The sequence below is a fragment of the Wolffia australiana genome, chromosome 17 (genome assembly GCF_029677425.1).
Source record: "Wolffia australiana isolate 7733 chromosome 17, ASM2967742v1".
Classification (NCBI taxonomy): domain Eukaryota; kingdom Viridiplantae; phylum Streptophyta; class Magnoliopsida; order Alismatales; family Araceae; genus Wolffia; species Wolffia australiana.
Window position 1 is genome coordinate 8,597,229 of NC_135851.1, and position 21,276 is coordinate 8,618,504.

Below are 21,276 nucleotides of genomic sequence, written 5' to 3' on the forward strand. Positions count from 1 at the left end.
ATTAGGCCTGTACCATTCTCCCCCCCAGATGGTTCTGACACTACTCCCAGTCTGTCTTCTTCGTCACGCATATGTTTGATTGCTTCTTCTAGGTCAGGCACATTCTCTCTATTCAAAAGTTGGCTTCTCACTGCTTCATATTCTGTTAGTGATATATTCCTATATCGGGCTAATGGGCCCTGTTCTATAAGCCCATTAGCCCTTTATCTCTCTTCTCTCACTTAGGGTATATATATACCCTCTTCTTGTAACATCTTTGGTACATTATTCCATTTTCCTTCTCACTCCATCTCTCTTGATCCACTTCCCCCTCCTAGGGTTAACATGGTATCAGAGCCAATGGCTCTCTAAGGAGTGAGATCCCTCTACCGGACGAACATTCCCCGCGCAGACTATCTTCGTCACGCGGAACTTCGTCTCCATTCTCTTGCGGAACTTCCCCTTCCGCTTCCGCAATTTCTTCTTCATTCCAGTCATTTTTTCATACCGTCTTCCATACCGTCTTCCTCCTTCGATTTCTGGCGTCTGACGGCCGTTCCGGAGCCCGCAGCCGAAGCAGCCGCAGCAAGCGCCGAACCGTCATCCCGGCGCGTCATCCCGAGTCGATCCGTCAACCGATCCCGTCCAAACCGTCAACCGATCCCGTCCGAACCGTCAACCGACCCGTCCGAACCGTCAACCGACCCGTCCAAACCGTCATCCGGACGATTTTTCCGTCATCCTCTTCATCTGTGCGTCATCCCGAGACTGTTTTTCGTCATCCATTCCGTCATCCGCCCCCTGGACGGCCCCATTACGTCCTCCAGGCCCTGTTCTGGCCGTCTGCCTCTCCGACGCCGGTCGCCCCTCTAACCGGTTGCCGTCCCGCACCCAAAACTTGACATCATGCCGTTCGAAGATGCCGATTTCCTCGAGAAGCCTCTCTCCTACAAAATTGTGAGTCCCCTCCCAGCGGTCCCCGAATCTACTCTTCTTCGGGGCCCGAATCTACTGGAATGGACCCGCTACGTCCAAACCACCCTGGAATCACGTTTCCTGTTCAAGCACTGCACCGAGGCTCCGCTCCAACCGACGCATGTCCACTACGCCACGTGGAATGCGGAAGAGAAGTTTGTCCTGGGGTGGCTCTACACGCATACGCTGTCCCATGATTTTCGGCAGCGTTTTCCTTACCCGACGACGGTGAAGGGGTTCTGGGATCAAGCGAAGACGTACTGTGGTCGGGACAACGACTACTGGCGACTGTTTGCGTTAGTGGGACAGGCGTACAACCTTCGTCAAGGCACAATGAGCATCACCGACTATGCCTTAGCCCACAAGACATTGTGGGACGACGTGGCTCAATACTTACCGCCTGACGATGTGACGTGCAAAATTTGGAAAGATGTTCTTCTTTTGCGACTCATGGGGTTCCTCAATGGCCTCAACCGCGAGTATCATGACATTCGCCGCAACGCCCTACATCGCAAAGAAGGCTTCCCGACCATCGACGAGCTCCTCCCGGAACTCCTAGAGGAGGAAAGTCATTTTGCACTCCATGGGACTCCGTCGGCGCCGGCCCTTGACTCGGCGGCCCTCTTGGCGGCACCTTCCGACTCACGACTCGCCCCAGTTGTACCTACTGCAAGAAGGTGGGGCATACTCGTGACCGCTGCTGGAAACTCCATGGTGTTCCCCCGAAGTTCCAGCACAAGCAGAAGAAGAAGGAAGTCGCCGACGGACAGGCCCTGGTTGCCGCCACGTCCACCAGCACGAGCAGTTCCGCTTCCACCATCGATCAACTCCAGGCTGACTTCACTGCTCCGTGACCAAATGGAGTCCCAGAGGGCTGCCCTTCAGACTCAGACCCAGACCCAGTCCACGTCCTACTTCGGCGGTTTTGGTGCGTTTCAGCCCTCTCCTTCCTCTGAGTGGTACTGTGGTCATACGGCTCTTCACTCACCTCTCGTCTCTGATACTACGTGGGTTCTTGATTCGGGGGCCACCGAGCATATGACCCCCTTCAATGACCGGTTTGTATCGTACGAGAGGCATCGTGAGAGCCGTACCGTTCTTACGGCGGGCGGTGGACGTCTCCGGGTGGCCGGAATCGGGGCAGTTTTTGTGGATGGCCTCGGTGTGGTCAACAACGTCCTCCATGTGCCTGATTTGCGGGCCATTCTCATGTCTCCGCAACGTCTTGTTGATGCCCTTATGTGCTCCTTTCACCTCCAACCTGACGGCATGTTTCTGTCTGACAAGGTGGGAAGGACTACACCGATTAGGCGGGAACATGGACTGCTACTGTTGGACGACGGGGGGCGCTCTTCTACTTTCTTGGTGCACCGGGCACTTCGACCAGCCGACGAGCAGTGTAGAGGACGTCTCCAGTTGGCTCACCAGCGGCTTGGCCACCCTCCTTTTTCTACTATGCAGCGAGTTTTCCCTTCTTTATGTACTGGACTCGACTTATCGAGTGTTGTTTGCGAAGCCTGTCAGTTGGCCAAGCATCGTCGATCTTCCTTTACTCCCTCTGAAATGCATACGAAGAGTCCGCTGTATCGGGTTCACAGTGATGTTTGGGGACCGGCCCCGCAGCCTAGTCTGAGGGGGCACCGCTACTTCGTGATTTTTGTGGATGAGGCCACCCGGTATACGGGGTCTATTTGCTGACCACGAAGTCAGAGGTCACATCCACCGTCCGACATTTCTGCGCCATGGTCCAGACTCAGTTTGGTCGTGGTATCCAGCGGTTCCGGTCGGACAATGCCCGCGACTTCGTCAATACCGCACTTGCCTCATTTTTTGCGGATCGTGGAATCCTCCACGAAACTTCATGTGTAGCTACGCCGGAGCAGAACGGTATGGCAGAACGCCGCATTGGGTATGTCACTTCCACCGCCCGGACGCTGTTGGTGAACTACCAGGTGCCTTGGCAGTATTGGGGTGAGGCGATTTTGACGAGTACCCACCTCATCAATCGTCTTCCTTCCCCTACATTGGAGTTCTCCTGCCCCCTGGACCGGATGAATGCGACTTTTTCGGATATTTCTCTGCGGACGGGTCTCCTTCCTCGGGTCTTCGGCTGCACCGCCTACGTCCACGATACCTCTCCATCACGGACGAAGTTCGATGCTCGTGCTCTGAGGTGCATCTTCGTCGGCTACGCATCCCTCCAGAAGGGATACAGGTGCTACCATCCGCCCACAAGGCGTTTCTTCATCTCGGCAAATGTCACCTTTGCCGAGCATGAACCCTATTTCGGGGACTACTCTTCCTCATCCCGCCTCCCGTTGGATGAGGCTCCTTCGGCTCCCCACTTGGGGCCTGTTCCGAGTGTGGAGCCCACTGCTCCAACGCCACCCTCGTCTCTCCATGATCCTTTTCCCGTTGATGTCCTTTCTTCTCCGTCGGTGACACCTGAGGGGTCCTTGGACGTGCTGTCCACTCCTCCTTCGCTTCCGGCACCCTTGCCGCCTCCTCCCCCGGGCATTCTCACTGGCCAGGATTCTCCAGCTCCGTCCTCACAGGATCTCCCCTCTTCGGGTGAGTCCTCTTCCTCTCCTCCCGGTGAGTTGGCTTCTTTCTTCCCATCCGAGGATGATCCTATCCTCCCTTGTGCGGGTGACTCCACTTCCCTTCCCGCACCTTTGTCTCCCCCACCTCTCGCTTCCGCTCATCCTCCGTCGGACGATTCCGCTCAGCCCTCTATCGATGATGAGGAACAGCTGGGTTGGCCTATCGCCCTTCGGAAGGGGGTTCGTCAGTGCACTCGCACACCCCGCTATCCTCTATCTCATTTTCTCTCATTCGACCGGCTGAGTACTCCCTACCGGCTGTTTCTCACTCGCATCGAGTCGGATCCCATTCCTCGCCGTGTAGCCGATGCTATAGCTTCTCCTCATTGGAAAGCGGCGATGGACGAGGAGATGCAATCTTTGCTCAAGAACCACACGTGGGATGTGGTCCCCCTTCCTCCTGGCAAGAGGGTGGTAGATTGCAAGTGGATCCACACCAAGAAACATCATGCGGATGGCACCCTGGAGCGGTACAAGTCTCGCCTCGTCGCTCGGGGGTTCACCCAATCATATGGAGTGGATTATTTCGAGACCTTTTCCCCGGTGGCGAAGATGGAAACGGTTCGTCTTCTCTTGGCATTGGCAGCTCACTTCCATTGGGGGATTCGGCAGTTTGATGTGAAGAACGCCTTCCTACATGGCGATCTGAAGGAGGAGGTGTATATGAAGCAGCCCGAGGGGTACACCCTTGGTCCTCCCGGCACCGTCTGTCGATTGCGGAAGTCCCTCTATGGACTGAAGCAGTCACCTCGGATGTGGTTCGGCCGTTTCTCCTCCGTTCTGAAAGCCGAAGGGTATACTCAGAGCAACGGTGATGCCTCATTGTTCTTCCGTCATCAGCCGACCGGTGTATCTATCCTGGCAGTGTACGTCGATGATATTTTGCTCACGGGTTCGATGCTGCCGGCTGTCCGTCTCAGTGCCGCCCCGCCCAAGGAGTTTGAGATTAAGACTCTCGGCCTCCTCAGATATTTCCTTGGCCTTGAGGTGGCTTATTCCCCCCGGGGGATCTTCGTCTCGCAGCAGAAGTATGCCGTTGACCTGCTCACCCTGACTGGTATGACTGAGTGTGCTCCGGTGAGCACTCCCATTGATCCCAACGTCAAATTGGGCAAAGGGGAGGACTCTCCACTGGTGAATCCTTATCAGTATCAGCAGCTGGTGGGGAAATTGCTCTATTTGACACACACTCGGCCCGACCTCAGCTTTGCAGTCAACTTACTTAGTCAGTTTATGCACTCGCCTCGAGAGGTTCATCGCCAGGCCGCCCACCGGGTACTTGCATACCTAAAAGGTTGCCCCGGGAAGGGACTGCTCTTCCCTCGGAGTTCGGACAGAAAAGTGAAAGTGTACACTGATGCAGATTTCGCCGGCTCGATTGTGGATTGCCGATCCACCACCGGGTACTGCACGTTCATCTTTGGCAGCCTAGTCAGCTGGAAGAGCAGCAAGCAAGACAAGGTATCCCGCTCAAGCGCGGAAGCTGAGTTCCGCGCGCTCGCCGATGGGGCATCCGAAGGTCAGTGGATTTACGGGATCCTTCACGATCTTCGGGTGGAGTATTCCCGTCCCATCCATTTTTACTATGACAACAAGTCAGCGATTGCACTGGCCTTAAATCCGGGCCAGCAGGGACGGATAAAGCACATGGAGCGTGATCGCTACTTCTTTAAAGAGCGTGTTGACGAAGGGATTTTTGATCTTGACTTCGCTGCATCCGCTGATCAGGCGGCGGACGTCCTCACCAAGGGACTTTCTCGTCCACTTCTCCAACGTGCGGTGTCCAAGCTCGGTATGGAAGACATCCATACTTCGCTTGCGGGGGGGTGTTAGTGATATATTCCTATATCGGGCTAATGGGCCCTGTTCTATAAGCCCATTAGCCCTTTATCTCTCTTCTCTCACTTAGGGTATATATATACCCTCTTCTTGTAACATCTTTGGTACATTATTCCATTTTCCTTCTCACTCCATCTCTCTTGATCCACTTCCCCCTCCTAGGGTTAACATATTCCATATTCAGGCCCATCAGAGACTTGTAGAACCTGTCTTTCATAACATAGCCTCTTTCCACCGAATTGGATTTCTAACAGGACGACAGTGATCGATTTCTCTCCAAATGGCTTGCAGTTGGTTGGCATATGCAGCTACAGTCTTCTCTCCTTGCACCAGGTTAGCTGCTTTTGTTACCAGGCTGTAAATACGCCAATCTCGTCCTCTGAAACTCCCGTTATGAGCATGATCCCATATCTCCTTAGCAGTCTTCAGGAGCAAGAAGTTTTTATACTCCTCTCCAACCATGCAACCCAAGAGCCATGCTCGAATCAGAGCATCTTCCTTCTTCCAAACCTAGTAGCCCTCTTCCATTGGATCACAAATAGTATAAATATGATCTAAAAGATCCTTTCCCTCCAGAATAAGTTCAATATATTGGCCCCAGCGTAGAACATTAAGGCCATCGTACCTCAATGGATCTGGAATACCTGGGAAAACTATCTGAGTTGTTTTGTCATACACCTGGTGGGCGTCTTGGCTCCTACGGCTGCTCTGACCCTTCCATGGTCCTGTTCTCTCTTCTCTGTCACCCATTGTAGACCTCAGATGCTCCACCCTCAATATCTCCCCTTCAAGAACCCAACACAGTCAGAGTTTGGACTGTGCGGAATGGGAGAGTGATCGGAGATGCTGAGCTGGTTGGAGACAGCAAGCTGGCTGGAGACAGTAGGGGGCCATCACTCTCAGCAGTGCTCTGATACCATGTTAGCTTCCGAAACTCCCCTTGATCTACCAGCCTAAACCCTAGCCGCATGAGACAAAACTCCAAAGAACCTCAATATTTATATTGGGTTACAATGTTATTGGGTCTCTGGGACCCAATACGATGGATCCAATAAGATGGATCTCATAAGGGCATTTCTACAATATTGGAAGTTTCAGGGTTTTGTCAGAAATCAAGACAAGAAATAAGAAATTCAGGTATCGTCTGACAAACATAACCTCACAATTATTCTTGCCTGGCCTCCAACAGAGGGGGTTAAATTTATTTTAAGGGAAATTGCTTAACATGCCCCCAGATAACACTAGATATGATGGGGATAGCATATATTTCTCACTGACGACTTAAATAAACACACATTTCTAGGTTTCAAGAGAAGCTGAATATGGGTAGTTTTTATCCTTGAGTTCCAAGGGCCACATCATGGATGAGTATTACCTCTGAGTCAAGTCCATTTGGCCCCCTATTTCTTCGACTGTTTTTTAACATTGTGTCAATTGGCACGCCAAACATTACTCCGTTCTATTGAGCCTATATTTAAACCAGCCACCTAAAGAATAATAAATGAACCTCCTTTGCGTGCTTACCCTACTGCTACTGGTTTTCTGTCCAGCCATTTCAAAAAGCCTTCTTAGGGAAAATCATTAGTAGAAACTTGAGACAACAATAGGGCGTAAACATGAAGAAAATAGCTAAAACAACTGACAAGATCTGAAGATCATATTCTAACGATTTAAAGAGATGTTGACATTTAAACCGCCCAGGCATAAATCACATGCAAAATATAGTTGGCCAAGGTGTAACATGAAAAATGAGAAAAGGTTCTCACCTTTGCACCAGCAAGTAAAACCAACGCTGAGACAAACCTAAGACGGTATTCCAGATTGTCTTTTGCCCATAGGTACTTAGCAAGAGTGCGGAAGATCATCATATCGGCAACTTTATCGTCATCAGATTTAGGGTTTTCCACTGGCTTCACTGTTTTCCCGTCTGATTTTTTGCCCTCCAAACTACCAGCTGATGTGGAAGCAAATGAGCGAACAAGAAGTCGCATATTGTACTGCAAATATGCAAGCCACCCACATTATTAATTTTTCAAGTTGAACAACAATAAAAGCATACATGCAAATTCAGACAACTTCAAGGAGTTATTTCAATTAAATCAGCAGATATTTCAATTAAAGAAACTAAAATTTCTTCTATTCATTCTAACTATGAAATTATGGTATCCAATGTTTTTTGAACGCGGAAGGGTTCCTGGAAGCATTTACCAAACAATACGACACAAATGAGAAAGTTTGTTGAAGTATTTTTTTGGGCCAGATTATAAAAAAAGAAGCCATTTCCATCAGTAAACGTTAAGAAGAACAGGGCCACTCATTAATCTCACCTTCACTAATCATCATAATACTGATAATCAAAAGAATGACCAATAAGACAGTACACTCAAGAATCACATGAATAATTAGATCATGCTTAGCCTCGCAATTTAGAATGAAAACTGGATTAGCACATTAAAAGACACGCAGAAAAAACAAGTAAAAGGGCATTCAACAGAAGTACAAGCCTCCGACGAAACCCAGAAACCAAGAGCAACAGATTGGAAAGCAAGAACGAAATGCTAAAAGAAATCAAAAAAATAAATTAAATTAAACGAAAGCTACTTGATCATGGGAACGACGGCTCCCCGCCATCGGAAGAGAACCATAGCAGGAAACACCAGTGAGCCATCCCAGAACGTCCCCGTTCCTAGAGTACACATTCCTGCGTCCACAAGGAAGACCATCGCAAGAAGAAATATAGCTCCTGTTCTTCACCGCCCCAACGCAAGAGATTCCGACATTAAGCACAAGCGGAGCTCGACTAACAGGAGAAGTTCGCCGATCAAAATGAGAAGTAATGGCATCCAGACAACAGGAACGGGCTCCTCTCTTCATCTGGGCGCCCAATTTGAAGGCTCCGTGGGCGCAGAAACGCCGAGAAACCGCGCCCATGCTGAACAAAACAAGGCAATGAATGAATGAATGGATGAATAGCGGAGAATCCGACGAGCGAGGGGATTGTGATTGGGGGAAATTGGGTGATTTGTGGAAGGTGAGAGATCGTAAAGTGCGAATTGAGAGGTTGTGGTGTCGATCGCTGCCGCCAGAGAGGCGGGGGAGCAGTGGAAAATGAAAAGATGTTGTTCGAACTTACCAACTTGAACTGAGCAGTGGCCGTGCGTTGACGAGGAGCAGGGCCCATTATCGTTTGGAGTAGTCCCAACTTTGGAGAGGCCCAACTAGGGAACGGCACGTCCGGGACGTGACGGGACGGTGACGAATCGCAACGGACGGTGACGTGACGAACTGGTCGTCACGTCACCGTCACGTCACTTGTCCAAGGATTTTCAGGAAAATCGTCGCCGAACCGTCACTCGTCCGCAGACCCTTGTCACCGTCACCACGGAAATTTTTTTTGTTTTTATAGGTTATGTATTTTTATTCACATAACGGCACGTCCAGGAGAGAGAGAGTGCAAGAGAGAGAGAGAGATCGGGAGAGAGAGAGAGAGTGCGAGAGAGAGAGATCGGGAGAGAGAGTGCGAGGGAGAGGAGATCGGGAGAGAGAGTGCGAGAGAGAGCGATCGGGAGAGAGAGTGCGAGGGAGAGGAGATCGGGAGAGAGAGTGCGAGAGAGAGAGATCGGGAGAGAGAGTGCGAGGGAGAGGAGATCGGGAGAGAGAGTGGGAGAGAGAGAGATCGGGAGAGAGAGTGCGAGGGAGAGGAGATCGGGAGAGAGAGTGCGAGAGAGAGCGATCGGGAGAGAGAGTGCGAGAGAGAGAGAGCGGGAGAGAGAGTGCGAGAGAGAGAGGGCGAGAGAGAGGGAGAGAGAGAGATCGGGAGAGAGAGTGCGAGAGAAAGAGATCGGGAGAGAGAGCGAGAGAGAGAGAGAGATCGGGAGAGAGAGTGCGAGAGAGAGAGATCGGCAGAGAGTGCGAGAGAGAGAGATCGGGAGAGAGAGCGAGAGAGAGAGAGAGAGAGCGGGAGAGAGAGAGAGAGAGAGAGAGCGGGAGAGGGAGAGCGAGAGAGAGAGAGAGAGAGAGAGAGAGAGAGAGAGAGAGAGGGAGAGAGAGTGCGAGAGAGAGAGAGAGAGCGGGAGAGAGAGTGCGAGAGAGAGAGAGAGATCGGGAGAGAGAGTGCGAGAGAGAGAGAGAGAGCGGGAGAGAGAGCGCGAGAGAGAGAGAGAGAGAGAGAGAGAGAGAGAGAGAGAGAGAGAGAGAGAGATCGGGAGAGAGAGCGAGAGAGAGAGAGAGAGATCAGGAGAGAGAGTGCGAGAGAGAGAGAGAGAGCAATAGAGAGAACGAAAGATAGAGAGTGAGAGAGAAAGAGAGAGCGAGAGAGGGAGAGAACCAAAGAGAGAGAACGAGAGAGAAAGAGAGAGCGAGAGAGGGAGAGAGAACGAAAGAGAGAGAGAGAGAGAGAACGAAACTCGTCCGGACGTCACCCGTGACGGACGACACTCGTCCGGACCACCCCGTCACCGTCACGTCACCGTCATGGGCCCTCTGATTCGTCACCGTCACCGTCACGTCATCCGTCACGAGACCGTCACGGTGATGCGTGACGTGACGGATGACGATTGTCGATCCCTAGGCCCAACTCTCTCATTTCTCTCTTTATCTTCTCTCTCTCTACCTCTCTTACTCTTTCCTCTCTCTTCTCACTCTCTTCTCTCTCTTTTCTCTCTCCTCTTTCTTCTCTCTCTATCTCTCTCGTCTCTCTTCTCTCTCTATCTTTTTCTTGTCTGTCTCCTATTTCTTCTCTTTCTCCTCTATCTTCTCTCACTATCTCTCTCGTCTCTCTTCTCTCTCTATCTCTCTAGCTCTCTATCTCTCTCGTCTCTCTTCTCTCTCTTCTCTCTCTATCTCTCTCCTCTCTCTTCTCTCTATCTCTCTCCTCTCTTCTCTCTCTATCTCTCTCCTCTCTCTCCTCTCTCTTCTCTCTCTATCTTTCTCTTCTCTATCTCTATCTCTATCTCTTCTCTCTTCTCTCTCTCCTCTCTCTATCTCTCTCCTGTCTCTCCTCTCTCTATCTCCCCATCTCTCTCATCTCTATTCTCTCTCAATCTCTCCTCTCTCTTTTCTCCATCTCTCTCTCCTCTATCTACTATCTCTTCTCTCTCTCCTCTCTCAATCTCTTTGTCTCTCTTCTCTCTCTATCTCCCTATCTCTCTATCTCTCTCCTCTTTCTCCTTTCTCCTCTCCCTTGGATGGAAATATATGTGCCAAGCAAGCCAAGCTCACATTCCACATCTCGTTCTATATTCACAAATACAACATATTCATTATAGTGCACGTGTGATGCTTAAAATGAAGTCCATGAATACATAATCAACTTAGTGAATTATGATGAGATTGTAATACGGAGATCACTAGTCTTTAAGCATGTGTTCTAAACATTCGGATTTAAAGAATACTCGATAAGGACATCGAAGTATCCGGCTAGAGTAGCACCATCTAGACTCACTCATATGATGAGTATGGTCGTCCCGTCGCCATTAGTGTGGAGACACTAAAGATAGATAGTAGGTGCTCTTTAGTGGAAATAGTTTACTGAATTGATCCGTACGAATCCCTGAATGGTATTATATCGAACTATCAATCAGGTCAATTCACGTCACGGTTGTGTAAGTGATCCTTAGACCTGAGACACCAAAGGCGTCTCGTGGATGGACGGTTGTACTTTAACTATGGCCAACGAGTCTCTAATCATGGGATTCCAAACGGTCTTAGGTCGGGTACATCAAGAAGTTCACGAAGATGATTGAGTAGTCAAGATGGGATCGTCCACCATCGGTATAAGAGGTAACAGCTCAAGGAAGATGATGCGATGATGTCCTTGGCCAAGGTAGTGAAATATCGGAGGAGTTCTCCGATGATTTTCGAATGCATAGTACTAACTTGGATGACCGATTAGGGTTTGACAATTGACCATACTCTAAGTCGTCTAAGGAGAGTCAAGTAGACGGGGGACTATACATACACGGTAACCGATGACGAACAGGTTCCATGAAGTGAGTCGATACACCCTCTTCTGTATCTTCTAGTACACGAGGTGTAGCTTGGCACCCCACGTGTTAGAGACTTGACCTATCGATTGGATTAAATTGATACAACATTAATTAATCTATATGATGATATAGTTAATTGATTTGGAAGGCCAATAAAGGTTATTGGGCCGCTGGAGTCATTAATTAGACCGACGCATGGGCCTTGAGGGCCACACGCAAATGGTCGTTTGGACATCGGAAGATATACTTAAAATTTGGGGATTTTTATGAAAAATACGCACTTAGTATAAATAGGGGAAGGCCCTGAACAAAATTCACCCAAGCCAGAATTGTTTAGGGGCTTTCCCCTTCCCCCATCTCCCCACACTCCCTCTCTATCCGCGACGCAATCAAAACAACGTAACGACGACAATGGAGATTGAACGGGGCTCGTCAACAAGAAGAAAGAGATTCGACGTGTTGAAGCTCATGTAGATACGTCTAGAGGCTGCACATTTGAGCAGCTCAACTCGTCTCGCTCCAGAATCCAAGAAATCACAAATGTGATTCGTGCAAAGGTACTTCGTTTCATGATTTTAATGATGTCGTTATGATTACATTCAAGTCTTCGGCTGTTGAATATTTTGATTTATTCATCCATATCAAGCCTTCTAGAACTCAATAATATCTCCCTCTTATCTCTCTCTCCTCTTTCTTCCCTCTTTTTCTATTCTTTCTCCTCCTAATATTTATCTTTCACAGCGATGACACTTTTGACGATGTAGGGCACATTAATCGTCCTCATCGTCATGGACAGAAAGTCATTGTTGGCAATAGTTATCATCCTTGCTAATAATAGTTGGCGTCAAGGATAGTCATCATCTTTTTTGAAAACATTCACAGCCATTGAAAATCATCTGTCATATCAATGATGGTCATAGTCATCATCTGCAATGTTTGTCATTTTTTACGATTGTTGGCATCCCCATTAACAACAATCATCATCCCCATCAGTGGTTGCAGTCCTCATCATTATGGGTATAGCCATTGCCTTTATCTTCAATAGTTTTTGTCCATGAGAACGATAATATTTTTCCTCATCAATGAGATTGGTTGTCCTCGTCAAGAGTTGTCATTGTACTTGTCAACAGTAGTCTCTATCTTCTTCAATGGCAGCGTGGTCCACATCAACAACTATCGTGGTCATCGTCATTGTCAATGGTCTTGGTCATTACCCTCCTCATGAATGGTCGTCACCCTCATCAATAATAGTTCTAATCATCATGAAATATAATTTGGCATCCTTGTCAACAACATCATCCACATCAACAAAGCTTCCATTGATGTTGTCTAGCATCCTCGTATAAGTAATCATCATAGTCCTTGTAGACAAATTTCATCATGGAGATTGGTTGTCTTCCTCATCAGTGAAAGTCATTGACCTTGTAAATGACAGTCATTTGTACTTGTTCACAGCAGTCATTCCTGTCAATGTAGTGGTTGGCATCCCAATCGATGATAGTCATCATCGTTGTCGACAGTGCCAGCTATAGTCACTGTCATCATCGTCGACAATTATTTTCTTCGTAAATGGTAGTTGTCGTCAAAACACAAAGCCGTCCTCTTCATCGAGAACAATTGTCATGAATATCAATGACAGACATCCTCGCCATCAATGACACTCAACCTCCCCATCAACGATAGTCACCTTCCATATGAATGGCATTCATCATCCATGTCGCCGAAAACCATCCTCCCTGTCAATGATGACCATCGTTATTCTCATCCATGTTGATGACAATTATTGTGCCTGTCCATACCAAAGATAGTTGGTATCAGCTTCGATGATCAGAATTGTTGTCATCATCATCATCCGCAAGTACTACAATTGTGAACCTCGTCAATGACAACCATCATCCTCATTAAAGATGCTTCAGTCAATGTTTTCTACTGTTATCATTAAAATAATACTAAGGTAAAATTCATTGGCCTCGACAGTGATACTCTTCATCCTCATCGATACTAGTTGTCATCCTCACCAACAACAGTCGCCATCCTCATTTTTTACATGCCCTCATCAATGACAGCGATAGTCGCCGTCAACAATAGTTGTCGTCCTTGTTGACGATGCTTTAGTCATTGATGTTAGTTATCAATGATGCTTCCACCATCATATGACGTCCTCATATTGGTAGTCGATGTTAAAATGGCATGCTATATTATATACTAAATAATTGTACATTTTAATATATGCAATAATTTTATATTATATAAATATTTGAAAACATTATTAATACAACTTAAATTTTATTTTATCCATTCCCCACACTTTCATCATTCTAGCATCATCATTCACCCTATTATATCTACACATTGCCATGGATGATGATGGTTGATAGATCCAGATGGTATGAATGAATGTCTATCATCCGACCATCAATCCTAATTTATTATACTTAATGGAATAATATTTTAATTTAGTTCATTAAATATTAACACGACATACTTCATTGGTGGAGAACAACAAATTTGTACTTTACATTGAATTCAATGTCTACCATCTGTCCGGCAATCCTATTTAATTTTATATGTGGAATAATATTTTACTTTAATTCACTAAATAACAACACAACATGCTGCATTAGTGGAGAACACCAATATGATATACAATTGTAAATTTACGTTGAATTCACATTAACCAAGATTTTCTATGTTGACTCCATGAATTCTGAAGACAATGATTCCATAATACTCATATGATTGAACTTATGTCATTTGGCCAATCACACATTTACATGACATTTGAATTCATTAATTCAAAACATCTTCATTATCATTCACTTACAATCTCTACGACAAAGTCTAATGATTTGTGCAATGATGAGTAAACTACGATGAGATAATACCGTCTGTCCCTTCTCTCTCCCCCGAAACATATCTCCCCCTCGCCGCGGTCGTTACATCTCTCCCTTTCTCTGTCTCTCAGCTCTCTTACTCTTCCTAAAATTTGAGTATTCATTCGAACGATGGAACTAAAATTTGTGTAAATTTTGGATACTCTAATGTTTATAACCATCACGACTAAATATGATCACGACAAGGAAAATAGGTTTCATTAAAATAAAAAATTCCACATAATTTTAAAAAAATAAAATTTGGCATTTATCTTTGAATACAATTTATCCTTTGTAGTCCCCTTCATTTGATTCCCAGATCGTGTAGTTTTGTCATCGGTCGAGGTTCTTTGCAATCACTCTTGAGTCTTGAATCTCCCATCCAGTGTTTGAAAATGAACTCGAATGCGAGTTGCGAACACTGACTCGAATGCGAGGTGTTGAGGTTTTTGTGTTTTAATGTACACTAAATTACATTAATATCATGAATTTATAATTAAGAAACTAATTTATAATTAGAGCTTAAAAATGTTTTAAGATTATGTTTTTAAACTGGTTTAAAACTATAAAATAAACTAAAATAATCTTAAAGTACTTGGGAGAATGAAAAATACTTTTTAAACTTTCTGAAAATACTTTTAAAAGTATTAAAATATTATTTTAATACTTTAAAATATTTTAAAAGGTCATTTCATAGTTAAGGTATGTTAAAATTATTTTCAGAAGCCTTAGAAATGTTTTTAAATATTGAAAACTACTTTAAAAATATTTAATAAAATTTTCTGAATTTGTTAAAAAATTAAAAGCCTTTTAAATGGTGCAAAATTGATTTTTTAATTTTTGTATTTTAGTCCCTTTAAAGGGGCCCAATAAGGCCTTAATGGGCGGAGCCCATTAAGTCCTAAAGGCGGACCCGAAACCGGATCCGTTAAACCGGGTCGGGTCCGCTAAAGAGAGAAAAAGAATATTTTTTTGGCACTCTCTATCCTCGAACCTGCGACCTCCCCTTATGCAACGTGGCATCTCACCATTGGGCCACGTTTCTCTTTGAATACAATATAAAAAATATTGTATTTGACACGTGGCGCGCCGTAATTTTTCAAATGAAAAATTCCGGCGCGCGAAATATTCGAACCTGGGATCTCAAAGTCGGCGAAACAAAAAAATTAATTTTATCTATTTTACACGTGGGTTTTATTTATAGAAAGGATTTTTTTATATAAATAATTAATTAAGTTAAACTTAATTAAAGAAGGAATTTAAAGGGTCAAAGGGCAGGTCCGATGGTTGACCTTCCAAAAAGGTTTTTATTAAATGCCAAAATTTGAATTTTTTCGACTTTTGACATTCCTTCATTAATTTCATTAATGGGTAATTAACGTCATTAATGAAACCTTCCAAAAATCTATGAAAATTCATAAAAAATTAAATACAGCTCCGTTTGAGCTCAAATTTTTTAAAAAATTCTCAGAAAATTACAACCTACCCAGTCTGCCCTATAAATACCCCTTCAGAACAAGGGTTGAGGTATCCATTTTTGAAAATCATCTCTCTTGTGCTACTCTTGAAGAAGAAAGTGCTCCTTCTTGTGAAGTTTCTCCCTTGCAATCAGTGTGGTTGTGCTGCTCCATTGATAATGGAAGTTTTTCATTTTCATCATTCATCCATTTAGTGAATTGAGTGATAGTTTCCTTCACATTCTTGTTATTAGTGGTGAATTTGTGTGATTTCTTGAAAGAGTGTGAGGGATTGATCTTGAATCCTTGAAAGAATTATTTAGTGGGATTGAATTTGTGATCTGAGTAGACATCTTGGAAAGCAAAAGGCTGACAGATTGATCTTGATATCATATCTTGAATTTTAGTGTTGATTATCCATCATACATCATTGAGAGCGGTGATTGACCTTTGATCAATCACGGGGAGAGGCATAGCTTCTGTTTCACTAATCTGAGCAGGTGACAAAGATCGAGAAGGCAGGGAGGTGACGTTGGTGGCACCAAGGACGTGACGGTGATGAGGGAAGAGGACGTACAAGGAAGAGTTCGTGATGGTGTACCCGAAGGCGGTTCGGGGTTGGAGCTCGTGCACCAAAGAACGTGACGTGCCATCGGAAGACTCCTCTTCAGAAGCAACTCTGTAAGTTGGGTTAGGGTAACTTACAAGGGAGGATCCTTAGTAAGGTTATCCTGAGTCCTAATTTGGACTCAAAGGGGGGCCTTGGATTGACTCGATCACTAAGCGGATCGAGGAACCAAGTAAATCTATGTGTTTAAGAGAAAGAAGGTGAGAGTCAAATCAAGGAATCTTAAAAGCTAATTAGGCAAACAATAAGTAGATAAGCTAATTCACCCGCCCCCCTCTTAGCTTCCAACACGAGGTGCAAACAGTGAATGGTTTGTTTAACGAGCTACTGAAATTTACAAAGTGATGGTGATACCTGCTGAGAGCGGACTCCAAATCACTGGACTGAATGACTTCAGCGACAGTAGAATGCCTTGGAGATTGAACAGGAGAAAAAGCGGGTTTTCTCTTCCACTTGGCTTCCCTTCTCTTCACCGCAAGAGAGAGGTTGAGAACAAGAACAAGAACAAGATGAAATGGAAAGAGAGCCACGAACATGCCAACAATTCTTCCTGTTCTTGACGGGAAGATGAGCTGATGGAGAGAACAGAGAAGACGAGAGACTCGAGAAGAACACGATCGGATTGCCTTGTAGGTGTTGAGAATCTTGAATCTTGTAACTGTTTGAGATGAAGAGAAGTAGGAGAAGAATGGAGAGAAGAAGGGAAAGTTAGAGAAGAAGATAGGGGACACAAGAGGCAGTGGAAGATCGTTGTATTCCCTCAAGTCTTGTGTGTTATAATAGATTGGTTTTTATAGTATGTATAATAGGATAAAAATAGTAAGCTTCCATTAGTATTGAAAATATATCCATTGTAACAGGTTACAATGGATATATTTTGTTTGAAATATCGATCTAATCTGGGCCGTCATAATAGATCGGGTGCACCGATCACAGCCGTTGATCGATGCGCCCGTGTTCCTTAGTTTAAAATTGAAGCAGATTAGATATTATCCGTTATAACAATTGCAATCCTAGCCGTTATAATCCTATCTAGCATGCAATCCTAGCCGTCTAGATTTAATCCTATTCTAGGTTGAAACTTATATTTAATCCTAACATCTAAGCCTCTAACAAGTATATTATATAATCTGTTTTTACTATCTAAGCTGAGTTAGATCCTAGCTGGAGATTGCCGAGTTTGATGTTTTAACTACTAAACCCATGTTTAGTAGTTAATATTTATATATCAATGTAGGATGGATCTGAATGATCCAACTGTATAGATAGAAAGAAGGGATCAAGACGAACAAATCCATAAAAAAATCATCTCAATCGAACTTCAGGATCAAAAGTTATTAATAAATCAATTTTAAACCAATTTAATCCTCAACAGTAGCAGCCATCGGCGGCAGTCAACTCTCGCGGAAACTCAAATCTAACCCACAACGAGTGTCTTCTTACACATCTTATCGAATAAAATAAGGTAGAACAGAAAGAAGCTGCCAAAAGTCTAGGAGACGGATTCAATGGAGAGGCGTAGACACCCTTTTCGTATTTTAATGTTTGGATTTTGCCAAAAAGTCTGGGAGATGGATTCAATGGTGGATAAGTCGGTTGTCGATCGAGGTTCTTATCGCAGTCTGTGAAGCTCAGGGCGCTGCCAGGAAGGGGTGTCGTTGACAGAATATCGTGGTTTACGGCAGTGGAATGGCCTTGTCTAATGATTATTTCATGTAAATATCCATTGGTAGATTTACAAAGTATAAAACCAATTAACCTTGTCGCCTACATGGCGCACCTGATCTCTCTTCCACGGTCTCTCTCTCTATCTATCTATCTATCTATCTCTATCTTCTCTCTCTCTCTCTCCTATCTCTCTCTGTCTCTCTCTCCTATCTAGGGATCGGATCGGATCGTTCCAATCTTGATCGAAAGATTCAAACGAACAAATGGCGATTCAAATAGATCTGTTCGAATCTTTCATTCGAACAGACCATTTGTTCGTGCTCGATCAGCCATTTGTTCGAACTTGTTCAAACAAGTTCAAACAAATGGGTAGCGGGCGTCTGCAGCTCCAGTGACCGCCAACGACTTTCTCTCTGGCAGCCGCTGGTGGTCTTTGGCGGTTGCTGGCATCCGCTGTTCGAACAACGTGTTCGAATTGGATCGAATTCGAATATTCGATCCTAACAGCCATCTTGTTCGAAAAATCCTAACCGAACCCGATGCGCAGATCATGTTCAAATCGGATCTGAACTGGACTGATCGGTGTCCGGATTCGATAGTTGAATGCCCGATCCGATCTAACATTTGAACGATCTGTCCGAATCACCGATCCGTAGTCCTATCTCTTCATTGTCTATCTCTCTCTTCTCTCTTTCCTATCTCTTCTCTCTCTCCTCTCTCTTCTCTATCTTCCTTTCTCCTCTCTCTATCTCTCTCTTCTCTCTCCTCTCTTCTCTTTTTCCTCTCTATCTCTCTCTTCTCTTCTCCTCTCCCTCCTCTCTCTCTCTCTCCTCTTTCTCTCCTCTCTATCTCTCTTCTCTCTCTCTCCTTTCTCCAGACTATCTATCTCTCTCTATATTTCTATTCTCTTTCCTCTATTTAGACTATCTTCTCTATCTATCTCTCCTCTCTCTTCTCTCTATCTCTCCCCTCTCACTCCTCTCTCTTCTATCTCTTAACTCTCTTATCTCTCTAGACTCTCTTCTCTCTATCTCTCTCCTCTCTCTTCTCTCTATCTATTTCTCTCCTCTCTCTAGACTCTAGTCTCTCTTCTCTCCATCTATCTCTCTTCTCTTTGTATCTCCCTCATATCTTCTCTCTCTATTTCTGCTAAATCTCCTCTCTCTTCTCTCTATTCTCTCTCTGTTTATGTTCTGTCTCTCCTCTCTCTCTCTCTAACTCTATCCTCTTTATCCCTATCCTCTCTCTCCACTATCTTCTCTCTCCTCTCTCTTCTCTCTCTACCTCTATCCTCTCGTCTCTCTCAATCTATCTTCTATTTGTATCTCTCTTCTCTCTCCTCTCTCTTCTCTCTATTTTCTCTTCTCTCTTCAGTCTTCTCTCTTTATCTCTCTCTTCTCTCTATTTTCTCTTCAGTCTTCTCTCTTCATCTCTCTCTTCTCTTTTCAATCTTCTCTCTCTATCTCTCTATTCTCTCTTCTTGGCATTGGGGATTCAGACAGATTGTTTGAATGCTCGATCAGATCAGGCATTCAAACGATCAAATCCAAACACCGTTCTGTCTAGTTCAGATCCGATCGGAACCCAATCTGTGCATTGATTTTGGATCGGATTGTTCGAACAAGATGGATGTTCAGATTGAATGTTTGAATTTGATCCGATTCAAACACGTTGTTCGAATCAGATCGAATCGAATGTCTGAATCTGAATTCGGTGTTCAGTTCGGCTCCTGCAGTATTGGGTTAGCCAGTGGCGCCCAGCGGCCGCTAGAGAGAAAGTCGATGCCTGTTGCTGATACCGTTGGCGCCTGCTGGCCATTTGTTCAAACTTGTTTGAACAGTTCAAACAATGGCCAATCAAACACAAACAAACCAAATTGTTCGCTCAAAACTTTCGTTCGAACACGAACAAAGGGTATGTTTGGTCCAAAGATTTGAAAAGATCAGTTCGAATTGGCATTTGTTCGTTCGAATCTTTCGATCAAGATTCGAACGATCCGATCTAATCCCCGATGCCTACTCTCTTTAGTATGCTCTCTATTCGCCCTCCTCTCTTCTCTCTCTTATCTATCTGTCTCTCTCCTCTCTCTTCTCTCTATCTCTCTCCTCTCTCCTCTCTCCCCTCTCTTCTCTCTCTATTTCTCTCCTCTCTCTTTACTCTCCTCTCTTCTCTCTCTATTTCTCTCCTCTCTCTTCACTCTCCTCTCTTCTCCCTCCTCTATCTCCTCTCCCATATCTCTCGATAACTCTCCTCCCTCATCTCTCTCCTCCCTTGTCTCTCTCCTCTCTCATCTCTCTATCTCTCTCCTCTCTCTTCTCTCTCCTCTCTCATCTCTCTCCTCTCTCTTCTCTTTCTCCTCACATCTCTCTCTATCTCTCTCTGTTTCTCTCCTCTCTCTTCTCTTTGTCTCTCTCCTCTCTATTCTCTCGCTATCTCTCTATCTCTGTCTCTCTCCTCTCTATTCTCTCGCTATCTCTCTATTCTCTCTCTATCTCTCTATCTCTTTGTCTCTCTCCTCTCTATTCTCTCGCTATCTCTCTATTCTCTCTCTATCTCTCTATCTCTTTGTTCTCTCTCTGTTTATCCCATCTCTGTATCTTTCTCCTATCTCTAATTCTCCCTTCTCTCTTCTCTATGTATCTCTCTCCTTCTCACCTCTCGTCTCTGTCTATCTCTCTCTCCTCTTTCGTCACTTGTCTCTCTCTATCTCTCTCTCCTGTATGATCTCTATCTATTTATGTTTCCTCTTTCATCACTTGTCTCTCTTTATCTCTGTCCTCTCTCTCTTCTCACTCTCTATCTCTCTCCTCTCACATCTCTCTCTCTATCTCTCTCTGTTGTCAATCGTCTCTCTCTATCTCTCTCTCCTCTCTCCTCTTTCTCTCTCCTATTTCTCCTCTCTTGACTCTCCTCTCCTCACTCTTTATATATATATCTCTCTCCTCTCTCCTCTTTCTCCTCTCTTGACTCTCCTCTCCTCACTCTTTATATACATCTCTCCTCTCTCCTCTCTCTCTCCTCTCTCGACTCTCCTCGCTCTCCAATTATCTCATCTCTATTCTCATTCTCTATATCTCTCTCCTCTCTCATCTCCCTATCTCTCTCTCTTCTCTTTTGTCACTCATTTCTCTCTATCTAATTCTCTCCTCTCTCTTCTCACTCTCTATCTCTCTATCTTCTCTTTCCTCTATCTTCTCTCTTTTTCTCATCTCTCTCTGTCTCTCTCTCCGCTATTTTCTCTCTTTTTCTCATCTCTCTCTCCTCTCA

General features: G+C 45.2%; 1 protein-coding gene across 3 annotated transcripts in view; it reads right to left on the reverse strand.

Moving 5' to 3' along the window:
* The window catches only part of LOC144714670 (ABC transporter B family member 25, mitochondrial-like), a 73,985-nt gene extending 65,471 nt beyond the window's left edge, over positions 1–8,514 (reverse strand). For all 3 annotated transcript variants that reach the window (XR_013584428.1, XR_013584427.1, XM_078589448.1), the window contains exons 1-2: positions 7,998–8,514; positions 7,163–7,393 (exon numbers count right to left, since the gene is read on the reverse strand). Coding sequence is in view for 1 of the 3 variants with exons in the window: in XM_078589448.1 (XP_078445574.1) it covers positions 7,163–7,393; positions 7,998–8,327 (561 nt within the window). In the remaining 2 variants the exon portion in view is untranslated. The remainder of the gene's footprint in view (positions 1–7,162; positions 7,394–7,997) is intronic.
* Between the last annotated feature and the right edge of the window lie 12,762 nt (positions 8,515–21,276).